Source organism: Phoenix dactylifera, chromosome 6 (genome assembly GCF_051530095.1).
Source record: "Phoenix dactylifera cultivar Ajwa chromosome 6, Ajwa_hap1_PhDact_Kaust_v1.1, whole genome shotgun sequence".
NCBI classification, from domain to species: Eukaryota; Viridiplantae; Streptophyta; class Magnoliopsida; order Arecales; family Arecaceae; genus Phoenix; species Phoenix dactylifera.
This window is the reverse complement of record NC_143195.1, coordinates 3,021,683-3,041,373: the sequence shown is the minus strand read 5'-3', so window position 1 is coordinate 3,041,373 and position 19,691 is coordinate 3,021,683. Positions and strand designations below refer to the sequence as shown.

At 37.5% G+C, this 19,691-nt stretch overlaps 1 protein-coding gene across 1 annotated transcript; it reads right to left on the bottom strand.

Annotated features, from left to right (window-relative positions):
* Positions 1-3,644: 3,644 nt before the first annotated feature.
* LOC120108381 (aconitate hydratase 1) lies at positions 3,645-19,301 on the bottom strand. Its single transcript, XM_039121965.3, has 20 exons — positions 18,592-19,301; positions 18,379-18,483; positions 18,101-18,261; positions 17,453-17,545; positions 15,569-15,754; positions 15,277-15,438; positions 12,885-13,029; positions 12,577-12,719; positions 12,438-12,494; positions 12,242-12,321; positions 12,074-12,149; positions 11,463-11,648; positions 10,450-10,517; positions 10,237-10,355; positions 10,014-10,135; positions 5,286-5,384; positions 4,708-5,187; positions 4,473-4,571; positions 4,122-4,364; positions 3,645-4,014 (listed from the first exon to the last, which is right to left on the bottom strand). The coding sequence occupies exons 1-20, from the start codon at positions 18,881-18,883 to the stop codon at positions 3,940-3,942; spliced, it is 2,991 nt and encodes a 996-aa protein (XP_038977893.3). The 5' UTR covers positions 18,884-19,301; the 3' UTR covers positions 3,645-3,939.
* Between the last annotated feature and the right edge of the window lie 390 nt (positions 19,302-19,691).

Below are 19,691 nucleotides of genomic sequence, written 5' to 3'. Positions count from 1 at the left end.
GGTTGGTCGCTTGCTTGATTGGAAGGACTGCCGCTTTTCTCTCTTCGCTTAGCTTCAGTCTGTGACAGTGAGTCAGTGGCACGGACACACGGTGTGATTCTTCTAACTCTCCTAATTTTGTTGTTTGATTATATTTTCAACCAGCGTTTAATTCCTCTAATTTTGTTACAATATCTATAATTTTGTTACAATTTTTCTCTTCTAATTTTTCTCTTTTGTATTTTACACTTATTAAAAATTTATTATTATTATTATTATTATTTTAAAAAAGGCCTCATTTAGTGAATTCGCCCTAGGCCTCCAAATACATTGGGCCACCCCTGGATATACTGGTGGGCGTCGGTACCGGTTCGGTATCGTTTCGGACTGGGACGACCGGTACCGAACATGTACCACTAATTCGACTTGGTTCACGTATCTAAAAGCCTCAAAATACATGCCGGTATGGTTGGCCGGTTTGGGCCTATACCGATCAGTACTGATTTTTAACACCAAACCAGACCGATTAGAGCCGATACCAGTTCGGTACGGACTGAACCACCCCATTTCGATCAGTTCAGCATTTCTTGAATTATATCAATTTGATTTTAAGCTTGTTAGGTCATTAGCAAGTGGGTCATCATCTTCAACCCAATCTGCCTTTTAAATAGATCATATAGCTCAGGTTCATGTCAGAGTGTTTCAGCGGTTTATGAAACAAGTTTAGGTTAGCAATTTTTCTAAAACACCTCCATCTTAATTTGATATGAGCTCAACTTGGTACAACCTTTTGCTGTCCCCGTCCGGAGTTGGAGAGCAATATAAAATTAAATGTTTCAAATCATACTTGTGCGAGTCGATGCCGTCTACTTGAGACTTATAACATAGAGAGGATATGTTTATATCTCAACCACAAAAGAATTTAAGCCTTGTTTGGTCCTTGAATAAAAAGAAAATCTAAGAAAGTTCTTTTATTTGTATTTATTGGGAATGTGGAATAATTAGAATGACTATCTACAATGTTTGGTTGGATAGGCCCGAATGAATGAATGAATGCTCTCTTTTGCAAAAGTTAAAATGGAATAAATCTCTTCAATGATCCACATAATGTTGTTTAGCTTCCTCAAATAGTTTTGTTATTTAGAAGTCAAGATCCACCTACTGCACTAAGTTTTAGATGCAAGCATGTCTAAGACCCGCCAAAGTCACAATAAAAGAAATAAAAGAAAATTCTCTCAAATCAAATTACAATAAACGGCTGAACTTAGATGATAGCAAGTAGAAGGTGGAGAGGTTCTCCTACAAAGTGATGGCTTCATATGAGGAAAAGAGAGAAAAGGCCTTTACAAGGGTGCTTTTAGAGTTGTTAACCTTCTCAAGAAAGATTCAAATATTCCTTTTCCTCCAAATCGACTCTATACTGCTAACACCAAAGAGTCTCATGCAGGTAGCAAAAGTTGAGTTTAGGATGCTTTCACTAATCACTCCATAGCTTTCTTAAGGATAGTTTATTACAATAGCTGAGCCCACAAGCCATATCAATAATTCTCCAAATATGAAAGGAGAATGGGCAATTAGAAGGTGATAAATAGTCTCTATGATAATAGGGCAAAGAGGACAACTGACATATATAATTTGCTTTTAACGGCTAATCATATGGAAATTTTGATTTTTTCTGGACCGGCAGCTTTCTAGAATACTGGAGCGAGAAAGCTTTTTATAAAAAATAAAAAAGACATAGCCATATTCCAATGGTTACACCACTTATGTTGAGAGAAGCTTTTGGTGTTTAATCTAGGGATGCTTTTCTAAGTGTTTGAGATAGGTAATTATTTCATCATTGTCATGTTGGACTAATAAGGTATTTTGGACTTCAAGATGTTCCCTTGCAACCTAGCTACTTAGCCTTGATGACCATGCATGATATATTTTCTAAGTGTAAGGGTATATAGGTTCGAATACCATCAGTATCCAATATGGAGTACCTATAATATTCAATGGAGCATCAATAAGGGCTTGGAATATGAAATTGTTATATTCGATATAGGGATGATTAGGATCGGGCTATCATGACAATGTGAGTCCAAGAGATTGCGATTAGGCTTATGCATTTTTCGTAGAATCAATTAGAGCATTTAGATATGAACGATCCATGACTATGCATGTTACGATTAAAAAGTTTAAATTTCCTACATCAATACAAATTTTAAATTTTTGAAGTTACCATAAAAATTGCAGCTTTTAAACACCACATCTGCTTCAAACCTTAAAGATACATAATTTTTATTATACTTAAACATTGTTAATTCTAGAAGGTGCCATGAGCCTTTTTTTTATTTTTGAGAAACATGATGAGGGAGGCTACTATCTAGATTTGAACTCAGGACGTTTTCAAAGTGGAGGTGAGATCAACTAAGTGATCCAGGCTTGACCTGGCAAGAAAAGTCATATTGCCCGGAAAAAAATCATCTAATAAATGCTAGGCAGCACATAGCATGTCATACATAACTCTATTTAGATTATATACCTGGCCGAGTAAACCTCCATTTAAATCTGACCAAGTCATGATTAAAGGATAGGGTACAACATTGGTGATTCAAGATGTTTAATGTGATCTACTACCTCAAAGCAACTCCCATACAAAAAATAGTACGATTTGAAGATCTCTAGCCTATGGTCAAAAATGAATACGAAACGGTACAAATTTTGTTGAGTCTTCAAACCACATGATTTTTTATGTAAGCAATTCAGATGTAATAGATTATATGTAGCAACTCAAATCATCGAGGGACTCTCATCCTCCAATCATGATCTTATCGAATCTAAGTGAAAATCCACTTAATCAAGTCCTAGACTATATATAAAAATATAATATATAGAAAGAGCTGGACTCAGCTACGCTCGAGTAAATTTTCACTTAGATCTAACTGGAGATCTAACTGGATGATAATGAGAGATCCCATATTGATAATCCAAGCTATTGAATGTAATCTATTACCTCTAAATTACTTATATATCAAAAATCATATGATTTCGAGATGCATATGTGTGTGTATGCTCATGCATATATGCATGCCTGTGCGTGTCCGGGTTACAATGGCCCTTTCAACCATAAGAGTATATGCTGGTTATAGACCTGAAAAATAAAATAGCAGATAGAAACAGGGTGTGTGCACGTATGGTACAAACTAGCTAGGTGTAACAGTTTAGATTGAAAATTGTTAGGAATATGAAATTAATTAGTACCCGGGAGAAGTAACTCGGCCCTTCTGATCAGAAGAGTATATGCTGGTTATAGACCTGAACAATAAAACAGCAGACAAAAACGGTTGACGAGCTACTAAACAGAACCATGTCAGTGAGATACGGAAGCAGAAATAAATGAAAACCTGGTCCGCTTGTCAACTTTCATAACCAAAACAGAGCAGCATGTTTGCATGGATAAGAATGATACTTTTAATTCCCAAATATGCATCAAGAAATTCCAGGCTTTTGAAACTCAGATAGATCAACAAAGTAGATAGCCACCATTAAATCCAATCTCTCTCCAAATTCAGAGGTTCCTCAACTACCGATATGATTCTCCAAATGATAATCACATTGAAAACCACTGGGTATAGTCGTATAGATAAAATGTTAAAACAAGGAAAAGGAAACACATCTGATATATCAAGATGGTTTGCATTTTAACTGTGAATAATGAACATGGATCTCATCAAGCACACAAGGAATGCATCTTGTGCTGTCAATATGGAACATCCACCTCATAATGAACTCACACAGCGTTCATGTCCTTTCCCTCCTGTCATGCTCTTTTATTTCTTGGGCAGGTTTGAAGAAAAAAAACCAAGACCACAGAACACGAAACATATGCCTCAAGGCACAAAAGTGAAACACCTTGGACAAATAAAACAAGATCAACTCCCCTCACTTTACCTACATGTCCAGACATTATTCGATCTAATGCTTGCTGTTGATCAGATTCCTGATGACAAATGGCAGAATTCCACCGTGATTGTAATATGCCAGTTCCACCTGTACGCATAAGAAGCATCATGAATAGATGCACAAAGTTCAAACATTGGCAGTAACTAGCATACAGGGCTAATAACATATAGTTTCACTAGCAATTCTTTTCATACCTCAGTATCAAAACGGAAAGTGCATGCAAATTGCTTGCCATTATCTGTCACAACTGTGACATCCTGACCAGGTTTGATGTCACTAACGCTGTTTGGAAGGTTAATGGTATAACATTCGTGGCCCGTTAAGCCAAGGGTCTCGGCATCTTCTCCAGGCTTAAAACATAGGGGAATTATTCCCATGCCCACAAGATTACTACGGTGGATTCTCTCAAAGCTCTTGGCAACCACTGCTTTCACACCCTGCAACCAACCATTTACAAATAGGCCAATGACATGAACGATGGGCAAAGACAGCCAGAAAAGACAGCAGACAATGCTGACAAAGAAAGGAATATATAAATTATTTACCAGTAGCATTGGCCCCTTTGCAGCCCAATCACGAGAACTTCCACTTCCATATTCTGCTCCAGCCAATATGACAGTATCATGCCCCTCACTTTTGTACCTCTGTTCACAAAGCATAAGTATTTAAATAGAGCATTCTGGGAAAACTTAGAATTAGAGCAACAATGATATAACAAAAAAATTACAGTAATATATGAAAACCTACAATTTAAGGTCTGAGAAATTTTGTAAAAGTTACCATGGTGGCATCAAACACAGATAGTTTCTCCCCTGAAGGAATGTGAATAGTTTTAGGCCCCGGTTCTCCCTTCAAAAGCTTGTTCACAAGGCGAATGTTTGCAAATGTTCCCCTTGCCATCACCTCATCATTACCACGGCGGCTGCCATATGAGTTGAAGTCTTTCCTTTCAACACCACGCTCCATCAAATACTTGGCAGCAGGGCTATCTTTGTGAATGCTTCCAGCTGGTGATATGTGGTCAGTTGTGATACTATCGCCAAAGTTTAGCAAGCAATATGCATCCTTCACAGGATGTGGACCAGGAGGAGACATTGTCATATCCTTGAAATAAGGAGGCTCATGAATGTATGTTGATGAAGGGTCCCATGTGTAGAGTGTGTTTGATGGCACCGATAGCTGATTCCACATGGGATTACCTTTGGTAATTGCTTGATATGTACCTTTGAACATGTCTGGAAGCACACTGGATTGCACAACCTGAAGAAATTCAAATCAAAATGAGTTTGAAGCCCGTGTCACTTAGTTTCTGATGAGTCATTTTGCCATAAACAGAAAGGAATAGCTGAACAGCTTACATTTGCTATCTCTTCATTAGATGGCCAAATATCCTTGAAGTAAACCTTCTTTCCATCTTTTGAGGTACCTATAGGTTCTGTTTCAAAATCAATATCGACCTGCAAGGTAACTCTTCATCAGTTAAGCCCCACATATCTAAATATGAGGATCCTGAGAAACTAACACTGCCAATCTTACTACCAAGGACTTCAATTAAAATCACAAAAGAGGCAAGACTGTCTAAGAAGACAAGTAAACAGCATCAGCCAAACTAAAAGCATAGACAATTTAGCAACACGGGCAGAATTTATGATTCCTCTAGGTATAGGTTACCATTGGCCAAAGAACAACTGTTATACTGCATATTGACTTCACATGCTATAGCAAAATAGTTATGAAAATCAGTACTGCAATTATTAGCTAGCAACTAAAAATAATTATTTAGAGAAGACATTTTTTTCCCAACTCATTGGCAAATATAAGTTCTTGGAAGAATCAAACCCAAATGTCAAATCATAGGTTCGAAAAACAAGCAACTATATATGTTGGTGCATAGCTTTACTAATGTATGTTCATGTTATAGATGATTTATGAGGTAGCAAAAGTCTTACTTTATGTCAATTACAGGCTAAGATTTGCTTGTGCATTCAGGGAGGTACAGGGCTGGCATGTGATACATTCACTATAAAGAAAAATTGGCCCTCCATTATAACAGCCCACATATATATCGGCACAACCAAAAAATCTCAAAAAGTGGCAGAAGAAGGTGGCAGAACAGCAAAAACCAAAAATTCTGATATGGCAGCATGTGGAGCATATACCTACATATGCATAGCTCAATATAGTATCATGTCTCTACTGCATGATGTAGATACGTGCTAAGACATACACGTCCACCAAGTCATAGTGAACAACCTAGTTGGAGCCTAACTAAAATTTGGAGTTTGTTTTAATGTGGTTCCTCTTATTAGACAGTTCCACTAAGTTAATTCTTTTTTCCATTTTTTTTTTGAAGAATTCCATTCATATTTCTCGTCACTTGTTTTTTTTTACGCATAATGGTTCATACATCGATCATCTTGTTGCATGCTTACCTGCTTATATGTTGGTGAATAGCTTTAATAATGTATGTTCATGTTATAGATGATTTATGAGGTAGCAAAAGTCTTACTTTATGTCAATTACAGGCTAAGATTTGCTTGTGCATTCAGGGAGGTACAGGGCTGGCATGTGATACATTCACTATAAAGAAAAATTGGCCCTCCATTATAACAGCCCATATATATATCAGCACAACCAAAAAATCTCAAAAAGTGGCAGAAGAAGGTGGCAGAACAGCAAAAACCAAAAATTCTGATATGGCAGCATGTGGAGCATATACCTACATATGCATAGCTCAATATAGTATCATGTCTCTACTGCATGATGTAGATACGTGCTAAGACATACACGTCCACCAAGTCATAGTGAACAACCTAGTTGGAGCCTAACTAAAATTTGGAGTTTGTTTTAATGTGGTTCCTCTTATTAGACAGTTCCACTAAGTTAATTCTTTTTTCCATTTTTTTTTTGCAGAATTCCATTCATATTTCTCGTCACTTGTTTTTTTTTACGCATAATGGTTCATACATCGATCATCTTGTTGCATGCTTACCTGCTTATAGAATTTGCATAATGTGCTTGTGAAAATAAAGCTTTGGAATTAATCACTGGTTTTCGAACACCATAGTCCATTATTAATTTATTATGTTTCATATTGAAGCCTATAGGGCATATGTGGTCTTGTGGCCAGGCCAGAGTGAGTTGGCTAAATGAATATGCACTTCTAAATTGTGCCTGTAGTCATAATGTACCAATGAGAAATAAGCTATTACAAAGTGATTGGACCAGCTATTTTGTACAAGTTACAGAACTGGACGTTATGAGGACACAAGACTGCCAGAGACCATGTTCCTACTAATTTTTTCTCTGGAAAAGCACTTAAATTGACCATGCATTTCTGAACAACTCAAGCAACCCCTTCCACATATTACATCCTTCCTATGAAGATACTAAGTTTTCAATAATTCAATCTACTATCCTATTGGAACAGAACTTCAGGTTAACAAAAGCATCAACTAGGTGGTTATCATAAAAGTAGTCATGATGGCCTACAGGTTATTGAACTTCACAAGGAACAAAGTTCTCTAGCCATCTCATCTACCTTGACTGAGATTTCTTGCTTAACAGGAACGGATGGTGGAGAAGAATTCACAAAATTAAGACCAGAAAGGTGGAGTCACAATTCTTAATAATGGTTTCAAGACAGATTGTTCAAGAATAACAATTAGTGACGCCATGTAGACAATGAGGACCAAAGGATAATTATCACATGTTGCTTCCTTGTACTACAAGCCCTTCAACCCAAATGACTTCATTCTGAAAATTAAATCTACAATGGATTGCATTAAAATCATGACAAAAAAGGGGAAAAAACAAAACACACATAATGCTATTTTTTCAATATTGCTGGTTCGTGATCCAGCCCTTTAGCATTAGGACCACAAATAATATAGCTCATTGAAAAATATTTTGACATCTGGACAGATCTGAATACTCTTACTCTGTGACAGTCAGAATAGAGTGAAACAGTGTAAAAAAAAAGGGAAAACAGGATATATATAGATCAATAGAGGAGATACATCAGGACATATCTGAATATACAGATCTGTCTATTCTTCTGTGACAGTCAAAAATTGTGAAAGAGAGTAGAAAAGTGGGGAAGGGGATATATACAAGATCGTTGGAGGAGATGCTGATATATCAGGATACCAACCCCCTCAACCCCCACCAATGAAACCCCACCACTGCGAAGACTCCTATTTGAGGGTGCTTATTGCAATTCCAGGGATGGCCTTCTTGTAACAGCTCCTTAATCTATACAGCACTCTCTTTAATGGTAATTACTTGAAATCTCATGGGTCCCACTACACATCGTCTGCTTCCAAGTATGAGCACTCAATCTGAGGTCCACTCCACTAAAACTCAATCAAATATTGTCTTTTGTATTTTTTTCTTATCTGACTGCATTTAAGAGATCAAAAAGTAAAACTTTCTCAAGAATCTCCACCATATGCTTAAAACCCTCAAAAAAATCAGCTTACCTACTTTCTCAAGTAGTAATGTAGAACTTGATATCTCCATGTGTGGCACATCTTTCTAGCTTTTTCCTAACTTCATAGCCATAGATTACAGAAATTGCTTTTCCCTGCTCCTGCTTGTCGAAGTTTCTCAATAAAAGTACTAAGGAGCCCAAATACCTTGCTAACTGCTTCAATTTTTCCAAACGTTTTATAAAATATCTCCTTAGAACATGTGATGTTATCTTATGTCATAAAATATCTCCTCTGTACCTTTATTCTTTGACGTTCTCAGATCTATGCCAAGTCTTTGGATACATCATAGTAGACTAACAGCTATGTCAAAATCTCTTTAAATACAATATTTTCTACAATGTCAAGTTTAAAAATGTTATTCTTCATTTAAAATCCTGCTGCATGATTTGATTCCATGATACAGAAAAGTTGAAATAATTCTGCAACTCATATAGCCCACATTATTGAATAGATAATTTATCATTAAGAAACTTGGCCCCCCAACAATATGAATCCTAGCTCTGCCCTTGATGAAATGCCATTCAAATCACTTGAAAAAAAAAGTTTTAGGATCTAAATATTTCCTAACCCAAGCTAGACCTAAAATAGGAATTTAAGACAATAATCATCCTCATATTAGGACTCAAAAACTAACTAGAAAGGAGGGGAGACCAAAAGTTAATATGAAAACTGCAACAAGTTTAAGAATAGAATCCTAAAAACTGAATATAAATTCAACCATCTTAATTCCTGATTTTATCAGTCAATGAACCAACAATTGGCCCAATGTGGTATCGCTGCTTCTATTAGTCATATAAAAGGCTTGCCGAACCAGGCCGTACCGCCCGATTTGGGGCGGTACGGGCCAAACCGAGCTGACCCGGTCTCTGATCAGGTCAGTTCGTGCATGAAAAATGGTTCCGGCCCTTACGGGGCCCGAACCACAGTAATTCTGGCCGAAACTAGCCGGTACAAGAACAAACTGGATGGTTTCGTCCGGTTAATTTTGCCACCGAAACATCAAAAAACATCAAAAAAAAAATCAAAAAAACATCAAATTAGACTTAAATTTATATAAAAAATTCGAAAAAAGGGAACTCCCAAAAAATTAAAAAATACGGCATGCGGATGTATGAACCAGGCCAAGGATTGCCGAACCAAACCAACCGGTTCGGTACCGAACCGGACCGGGCGCTGACCAATACGGCACCCGGTACTGGTTTGGCAATCCTTGGTCATACATAGTTCCTTCCTATAGTGCTTATATAGTGGAATGCTTGGTAATTCTCATCACCAGCAATATACATAACAATGCCATATCTGTGGAGCATAAAATATAAAATCAAAACACTTAAAAATGTTAAACCGGTCTTCCATTGATCACATATCCAGAAACAATGTAATGTTGCCAACTAAATGATCCATCTGATTAAACAATACTTTTGTTACTCTTTTTTCGATTTTCTTGAGAAATACCAGTATGTAAGGTAACCAGAATGCCACAAATGTTGCAAATGCCAGCCAAACTTTATTAATCACAGATATACATGTGCAAGCATTCAAGCAAGCAGCATACTAGCACAAAATGACACTACTACTTTTATGATTGCATACCGTGCCAGCAAGAGCATATGCTACCACCAGAGGCGGGGAAGCAAGATAATTTGCTCTGGTTAAAGGATGTACACGTCCCTCGAAATTTCTATTCCCAGATAAAACAGCTGCTGCAACAATGTCTGAAAATACACAACCAACTTCAGAACTACATATGCATGAACAAGTTCTACCAAACAAAGAGAAGACAATGAACTATGTTGATCAATAACAGAAACACTACCATTCTCAGAGATTGCAGCAGATACTGTTTCATGAAGGTCACCAGAATTCCCGATGCAGGTTGTGCACCCATACCCAACAATATGAAAACCAAGCTGATTTAAATACTTCTGTAAACCACTGCAAAGACAGACCCCAGCTTGAAAGGTTCGGCATACTTCAGAAATTTAAAACTTAAAATATAATTCTTTGCTCTACAATCTTCAAAAGATACCTCTTTTCCAGGTATTTGGTCACAACTCCAGAACCTGGAGCAAGACTTGTCTTAATCCATGGCTTTACCTGATCCACAATGACAAAAATGATTTAGTACATGGAACAAATCATTTGAAAGTTGTGAATGCAGGAAAACCTTCTCCTAGTTAACAATTTATTTTACGAGCCATAGCATAGATGATCCATCAACTTTTCCTTTGCCATCTAACACAATATATACAAAGCAACAAGGAAAAGTATTTTATCGGGCAAAAATCCATAATCAAACATGTGAGGAAAAGAAAGCAAACATACAGCAAAGTATGAGGATGAAAAATCAGGAAGACACGACATTTTCACAATGGCAGCTAAATTAATTACTAGAAGCATAGTAACTGGAAGGCAGGCTATAATGATGACATGATCAAGTTAACTTAGTTGTTTGCCAACTTATATATGTTAAAAATCAGATAGATTTTCATTCTTCTTTTTTCCATTACTTTATTGTATAAACATGTGCATGAGCTGTATCATATACTCATCCTCTAGAGAGTTTCGTACACCCTTAATGCACTCGTGTTAATAGGCTAAGATGCATGAGAGATTTTTCATTGCCATGCTGCTAGACACTCATTGATACTGTCATCATATAATTTAGCAGCACGACAATGTTAGTATACATTGGGCTCTTAAAATATGCAAGCAAATAGAGTGTAATGTCATCAAAGGACAATGATTCCATTAGTACATGTCTGAAACAGGTGATCTCGAAAAGATGACTAATGTTTCTGTATACAATAGTTGTTTTTCCATTAAAGCAAATCAAAGAAAATAAGCATGTTATCTCATTATTAAGAAGTGTTTTGGCCATTATCATAGTATGCTGGTGTCTGTCTGAATAAAAATAAATGACCTACATGCTACATGGTGTATTGTCAAGAAGACTTTGACACTGAAGTCTCAATCACCAGAAGACATGCACGAAAACTAAAAGATATACACCATGCTGAAATGTGGAGGGTAGTTTTCAACCTCAAGGCCCAGTTCACAAGCCTTCTTTGCAACCAAAGCAGCTCCAAGCATTACACTAGGATTTGATGTGTTCGTACAACTGGTGATAGCTGCAATGACAACATCACCATGCTTTATCTGAGCTGGCGTCCCATGGAAAGAAAACTCTGCAACTTTATTTTGGGCTTCTTTTGGCACAGCAAAACCCTGCAAACTCATGTCGGATAAACGTTACAAAAAAACACAACAAAATGTTCCAACATAAGTAACAATTATTGCACATATCTCTTTGTTCTTATAAAATAAGTATTAAAAGAAATATATAATAGAGTTGTTATACTAAGTGTATGATAATAATGAGGAAAAGTATATGTGGGCCATTAGATAGCCACTTCCCACCCATAGATTCCTTTTAACAATTGTGTGCACAGGAGTGAAGCATTGTTTGTTGAAACATATTGAGAGGAAAACCACACTGGTAATCCAGTTTGGTCAGTATGATACTGATTAAGCAAAGGCAATATTGATGCTTAAGAGAGCCAAAATGGAGATAATGACATCCATTAACAATGACAGGATGTTTCCATGCTGTATCCATGAAAACATAAAAGACAAGGTACCAGTTGCCTTACCTTGAATCCTACTTTGTTGTCCAAGCATGAATGCCAATCTGCTTTCATTTCCTTTAAGGGAACTCGATCATGAGGTCTGCCAAAGGAGATCAAAATAACTCAAGCTTGCAAAGTACTAACAGTATGCTACCCAAAAACAATTTCACATTTATAACAAAAAATCCTGACCTTTTAGGCCCTGATACACATGGTTCAGCGTCTTCCAGATTCAACTCTAGATAAGATGAGTACACTCTTTCTGTTTGGGGCTGAGTTCAGGAATAAAACCTCATTCAGAAGGTATGAATTACAAAATAAATAAATAAATACAATCAAAAAGTAAGTTACACAAGCTATCAATTTAGTATCAGAAGGGTAGAGGTACCTGGCTGTAGTCAACAAACATCTTATTAGCCCGCAAATAGGACTCTATCATCGCCACCTAAAAGTTGCCAAGAAAAATATTATCCCTTGAACAAAACAAATCATCATAATAGCAATTGCAGATGGTAACAGTGACTTACAGTATCATCATTTCTGCCAGTCAGTTTCAAGTATTGCAGTGTAACATGATCTACTGGGAAGAAACCCATTGTTGCTCCATATTCAGGTGACATATTTGCAATAGTGGCACGATCTGCCAGTGATAGTTCACTCATGCCTTCCCCTGTATACAATTTTAATAAGCCACATAATTGATTAATGGACATAAGTTAAATGAGTACAAAAAAAATGAGTAATAGTAAAATCACTTGAAATAAATGCAAAAGCAATTTTAATAATCTAAATAGACTATAGAAAAAGTAGGGAATATATCAGTTCACCCATTTACCATAGAATTCCACAAACTTTCCTACAACACCATGCTTCCGAAGCATCTGTGTTACTGTCAAAACCAAGTCAGTGGCTGTCACACCATTCCTCAACTTTCCAGATAATTTGAAACCAACGACTCCAGGCAGCACCATACTCATTGGCTGCACTAAGACGAAAATAAAAATTACAGTGACAAAACTCTGCAAGATTGTTGGTGATCATCACTAGAGGTGGGGGAAAAGAAAACAAAGAAAAGGGTATATCCATCAAGAAAAAAAGTTAAATCATACATGGCTTAACCTAAAAGTTCCAAGGTTTTAGGAGCAAGGTGAGAGACACTGACTTTCACAGACAAGAAATTGCTACTAAATATGGGATGGGCAATGTGCAAACAAGTACCAATTTAACAATCATAGATGTAGGTTTTCTTTTTCTTTTCGCGGGGGCGGGGGGCGGGGAGGAGTGGGAGGGGGGTGATACACCATGGTTCTCTTTGTAGATGCATGGAAGTTGGTACCTCTTGACAAGACTGGGGAAGATCAGTAACCTTATTAAAGCTGAACCCCTTTGACCACAGTTATCAGGTTGTTTGCTAAACAAAAACTCTCCAACACTTTGTTAACCCATTTATGTATTATTTATGATTGTGATGGAACTTGAAGGTAAATATTTTGCAAACGGAGGAATTTTCAATATGAAGCAATCAATTATGTGGTTGTTTGTTGATTTAGGAGTTTTCTAATCTTCCTCTTGCTCACTCTCTTGGAGCACCCTCAATTCTTTGGGCACTCTGATTAAACTAAGCCTACACTTTAATAATCCAAAAGAAATTAAAAAAAAATGGAGGCAAAAAGCATTTACACATTAATAAAGCTATGAATATAATTATCAACTTTTTTTTCTCCATGTCAGAAAATTCTTATAAATAACAAAAAGGTTTACATTTTCAGACATTGTAACGAGGGTTTGCCGAACCGGTAATAAGTCCTATGCCGGTCAGCGAGCAGGTCGGTACAGTACTAGTTCGGTTAATTGGTAATCAATTTTTTTCAAATTTTTCAATGGTTTCAAGAATAATTTGATACTTTTGATTTTTTTTTATATTTTCTTATGTTTCTATGATTCCGGTATAACCTAAATGATACATCTTGTTGTTTTAAAGTGGTACAAAACATAAAATGATTAGTGAGATGTTAAATGCTACAACAAGCAACATAAAATATCCTAAAATCGACTAGTGAGGTGAAAAATATAAAATAATACAATCAACTATTTATATTTAAAGTACAACATATATATCGATATCTAAAATCTCGTCGAGTGGAGATGCTTCTTGTAGATATCTAAATTATTAGTATAGTCAAAAGGCACATTAGTCTTGTATATTCATAATTTTTTTATATTAATTATATATTTTTAATTTTTTTAAATTAAGGCCTATGCCGCTATGCGTATGTTCGCATCAAAACTTGAATAAATGGACACCAAATTTAGCTAGAGAATAGCTTGCATGCCCCTAAATACACTTCTGATTTTATAGTTTTATTTAAATTTTATTTTATTTAATCCAAAAATATATTTTTAAATTTTAAAAATTATATATAATCTAAAAATTAAATATTTTTATGTAATTGTATAGATCATCCATAAATCTATAATATATCATAAAATCAGGCCAAAATTAAAAAATTTGGCATGATCTCTCGATATTTTGCAAATTTCAAAGTATTTTTTGGTGTCCAAAAAAAAAGAGAAAAAATGAGATAGGTGAAAGAAAACATATCTAATTTAAGGTTGGATCTTTCTTCAATCGTATTGAATTAGCATGTTTTTCGCCGTGGAAAAAGAAGGTTATTTGGATAGTTGGGGAAGGCCTGAGAAACCTCTCAGGCCTTCTCAACTTACGTTTAAAACAAAAGAAAGAGAGAGGGGAGGGAGCCATTTCAAAACCGGTCCAACTCTGTGTGAATCGGACGGTTCGCATTGGTTTCACACGGAACCAGCCGGTTCAGACCGAGTCCGTGCGGTTCATGACCGGTTCCGGCCGGTTCCGAAAAAACAAGGTGAACCAACCTGGTCCCCCACTAGGTCGGCTCAGTACAGGTGGAACCAAGCAGTTCGGCCCGGTTAGGCAAATCTGGATTGTAACCATTTTTCAGTTATTTTACTAAGAAACTGTAGGCAAAGGTAGTAAATGGTTTAAAAGGAGTGGTGGGCAGGAAATAAAATGATCAAGTATTTAAAGCACAAGAGGTCCAGAAGGATATGAAATCAAAAACACAAACGGGCCAACAAAGAAAGAAGAAAAAATGATATGATTTGTCAAGAATAATAAGGCAAGAGAAAAGCAATTGCAAGCATAGACCAGCTGAGAAGTGTTAAATGGGCCAAAAAAAAGCTTCATTTACCTGGCCAAGCATTGTAGCTTCTGCTTCTATTCCACCAACTCCCCAGCCAGCAACACCTAACCCGTCGATCATAGTTGTGTGAGAGTCAGTGCCTACCACACTGTCGGGGTATAGCATCCCCCCATTGTTAAACACAACACGGGCAAGGTATTCCAAGTTCACCTACAAAACAACATTTCAGAACTTTATCATGTTAAGATTGCATTTCATAAATTGAACTCTAGAGTTCCAGCATAGCATCAAAATTAGATCAGCTGCTCCACACTCTTCATGATCAATAAAATTCAATTACCTGGTGGACGATACCAGATCCTGGTGGAACAACAAGCATGTTATGGAATGCACTGGATCCCCACTTCAAAAATCCAAATCTTTCCTTATTGCGACGAAATTCAAGTTCCATATTTGCCTGAACAGCATTTTCTGATCTCGCTACATCAACCTGCACTGAGTGATCTATAACAAGATCTACTGGAACCTGCATGCAAAAACTTTCAAGTCTTATGTTGTACCCAAAAGGATAAATAAAACAAAAAATAAATTCATAAGTACCGGTACCGGACCCCGTACCGATGCCGCACTAGATAGGCATACCGAGTGTCGGTACGGTACAGTATACGGTACGCCCGGTACCGACCGGTACAGCATACCATGAGTGCTACCAAACTACACTCTCACTTTCTTGCCACTGTTCTTTAAACCTCTTTTTTATACAAATCACTAATCAAATGTAAGAACTGCTAGCAAACTCGTCTTGAGTTTGTTTTCCCATTTTTAGACTTTCTTGTTTATATGAACTGCTAACAGCATATGTCACCATACCAGGTAGAATAAAAAAATTCTTTTAACTCTGCAATTTTGTACAGACACAATTTCAGGCCAGGTGAATGAGTTGACATGATTGACGAATCAAAGGCTTGTGATGCACCAAATAGCCAGGGTTGTATAGGCATGATGAAACCTATGACCATGTAACCACATCCAATAGCAACTGTTGCACAAACACAGAGATATTCAGGTATGTAAACTCAAGCTGTAGAATGGTGTTTTCTCATGTAGCAGACTTTCATTCTATTATCATTTAAGCTGTAGAATGGTCTCAATGGGTATTCACACACCTTGGAGAGTTGGATGAGGTTCTTAATTTTAAATCAAACATGCAGTTATGTAAATTCCTTTGCATATAAAAGACTTCTCTAGAATGTAAAATCTCAAGGTTGTGGAATCCCAAGGTAATTAGGGTTCTATCTTGACTTAAATTCCATCCAATCCTAGCTTCAAAATAGTTTGAGATAGAATCCTTTTCTGGTAAAGGAGACTGCATTTTAAAGCATTTTAGGATAATTTCTTTAAAAGGTAAATGCAGATTTGTTAATTTAAAAGTGCAATTGTGGATGCAACGAGTATCCCCTCATTGCACACACATATATTATAGTAGGATCAGCGTCTATGTTAAGGAGTTGATGTGTGATATTGAATAGACTAGAACATAGAGAATCAAGAATATAACTTGTTTTCTTACATTTCGGTTTTCAACAATTCAACAACTTACGTGTGTTATATAGTCCAGTTCGTTTGAGTTTCTATCGATGCTGGAACATGTCTAGGTGTGAAAATTCAAAGATTTTGGTTTAATAATATTAATCTTCCATAAATACTTTATAATTTCTGTATTTTAATTACTGTATAGAATTGTTGTTTAACTAGCTCTAACTGTCAACTAATGATAGGAGTACAGGTGAGTCTTCACGACGTAACACACTAGCAACCCCCCATGTTCCCCATTTCATTTAGTAAGATTTAATTCTGCAGAGCCAACAAGCATCTAGGGTAAGCCTTACCATGTTCATAAAGTAAATATTCCTTCTTCACAAAAAACTTAGCTGTCAGCACAGGAAATAGCAGAAACAGTCAGTAAGTCATAAAATAAAAACAATTATGGAAAAATCTATCCATGAATAAGATAAAATGAAGGTTTTGTAATTCATTAACCTTTCTTATTAGTAAAGAAAAAGTATCAAACTAAAGTATCTTTCAACCTAAGAAACAGATACATCATATTAGAACAGACAAGTCCAAGAAAAAAAAAATGCTAGAGCAAATTTCCAAATTGAATATCTGGATTTCTTGGAATTACTTTTAGAATATGGATGTCAAGCAGAGAAAAATAACTTACTAATGGATTGATTTTATTTGAATCACTGCCTAGTTTTTTCATAGCATCCCGCATGCATGCAAGATCAACAACAGCTGGAACACCAGTGAAATCCTGACAGAAAAGATACACAATAGCAGTTTTGTTTAGTTACAGAATGTAAGTTGTATAAGCGAAACCAACCAAGAAGTTCAAGTGAAATTAACTACAGCACTGTCACAAATCCGTTACTCAAAAACAAAATAAGAACTTCACGACAAATGAGACAAATTTGCTGGATTGTCGAAAATACAAATATGGAAACAAAAGAAAGCAAAATATCAAATATAGCAATAAATGAAGCATGAAAACCCGTAAGGAAAAGAAGAAAGACATCAAACAGCTCGATAAAGATGATACAATACAATAAGAGTTCAGAGTTTTGTAGACTTTCTGTTAAAATTTATATTTCTCCCGCGAAAAACATGAGAAAAACGAAAATATAAGATTTGCAAAGGGGAAAGAGGCAACTTAACAAACAGTAATGAAATTTGGTTTGAAGAATAAAAATTTCAAATTGAAGCAGAGTAATACGATCTACTAAACTAGTAAAAATTAAGAGTACTCTGAATTGAAAATGCTCTAACATTTGCAAGGGAAAAAAAAGATCAAGTGGAGAGGGGCAAGCACCTGAAGCAGGACACGAGCAGGCTTGAAGGGGATTTCGACTTGCTTGGGGGAAGTGTTCTCCCAGTCCAAGATCTTCTCCACATCCTTCCCCGTGACCTGGAACTCATCGCAGTTCCGGATAGCCGATTCCAAAAGAATCCTTATAGAATATGGAAGCCGATCTAAAACACCAGCACCACCATTTCCCAAATTTGCACAGTATCAGAAGAATATCTTCCTTTTTGCAAAAGAAAAGAAAATAAAAGCTCAGAACGCCAAAAATCCATCAAAAGACTCACCAATCCGAGGATCATTCAGCGCCGGCAAGCTGTAGTACTTCCCGAACTCACCTCCCCCAGGCTTGGGGAGGGACGTCAAGATGCTCTCGTATGCGTTCCTAGTGGCTATCAATCAACAAACACATCAAGAACCGAGAAGGCATCACAACAGATCAGATCTAACGCTGATCAGAGCCAAGAAAGAGCTCCAAGATAAAAAGAGAGACTCGATACCCATGGTGGTGAAGTGGCGTTCGAAGCGCTCGGCGCCGGTGGCTGAGTAGCGGATCTGAGCCCGGTGGCTGAGCGGCGACCGCCAGTCCCCGAAGTACCGAGCAAACGACGAGAACGGCGCCGGCGAATACGGAGACGGAGGAGGAGAAGGCGATCTAGGGGGAGGGTTTGACGGAGAGGGAGGAGGGGAAGAAGGAGGCGAGGTTAGGTGGGAAGAAGACTTGGCGGCAGCGTAGAGGGAGGAGAGGCGAGAGGACGATGATCGGGTGAGGGCCCCAGCTATCAGAGTCATGAGGCCAATATATAGCCGGTTCGGTTGGTGGGGATATCGGGCGTAAGAATAACGGGAATAACTGGAATAAATTCAACGGGAATAACGACGGAGAAGAGAAGGAATAAGAGAGAGCGAGGCGAGAAGGGCCGGAGTGGGGTGGTGCTGCTTATAATAACGGGGTGGGGGGAATAGAGAGGGGAGGTGACGCGTGGCGGGAGCGCGCTTCGTGGTTCGGCGATCCCCTAAACCGCCGGGAAGGTCATCACGCCGCCCCCGAGCGCTGCGTTGTTATTAAAAAAAACTGAGACCCGACAAATCCCCAGCATCGAAGGATACTTTGGGTCCATGATGCGTGGGTCCCGGTCTCACTGAGAGTGCAGAACTGGGTATTCATTTATTGGTGTGTTGGGTGTTATCATCCTGGGATCTGGTCACCTCGGGAACAATGCAACGAGGGCGAACAAGAATACCAAAGCAGGAACCGTAGATACCTCGTATTACATGATTGTGTGTGAATCCCCAATAGACAGATGACACGTGGTATTGGATATGGATGAATAATTGGGCCCTAAAACAATTTCCCCGGCAAGAGTGTCGACGGTGGGGGCCACTTGATATCTGACGTGGCTGCTGGTGATGCGGCGCCGGCCGGTATTTCGTGCTCCGACACGTCTCCTCATGTGATCTCTCCTCCGGTGAAATGGCAATTATTCGAGGAGATTGATAAATGCGCAATATGCGCCCATTCTGTCTATATTTCCTTCTCCAAAAGAAGGGTAAGCATAAGAGGAGTTCGAGTGAAATTTGGTGTGACGACATCAACAAC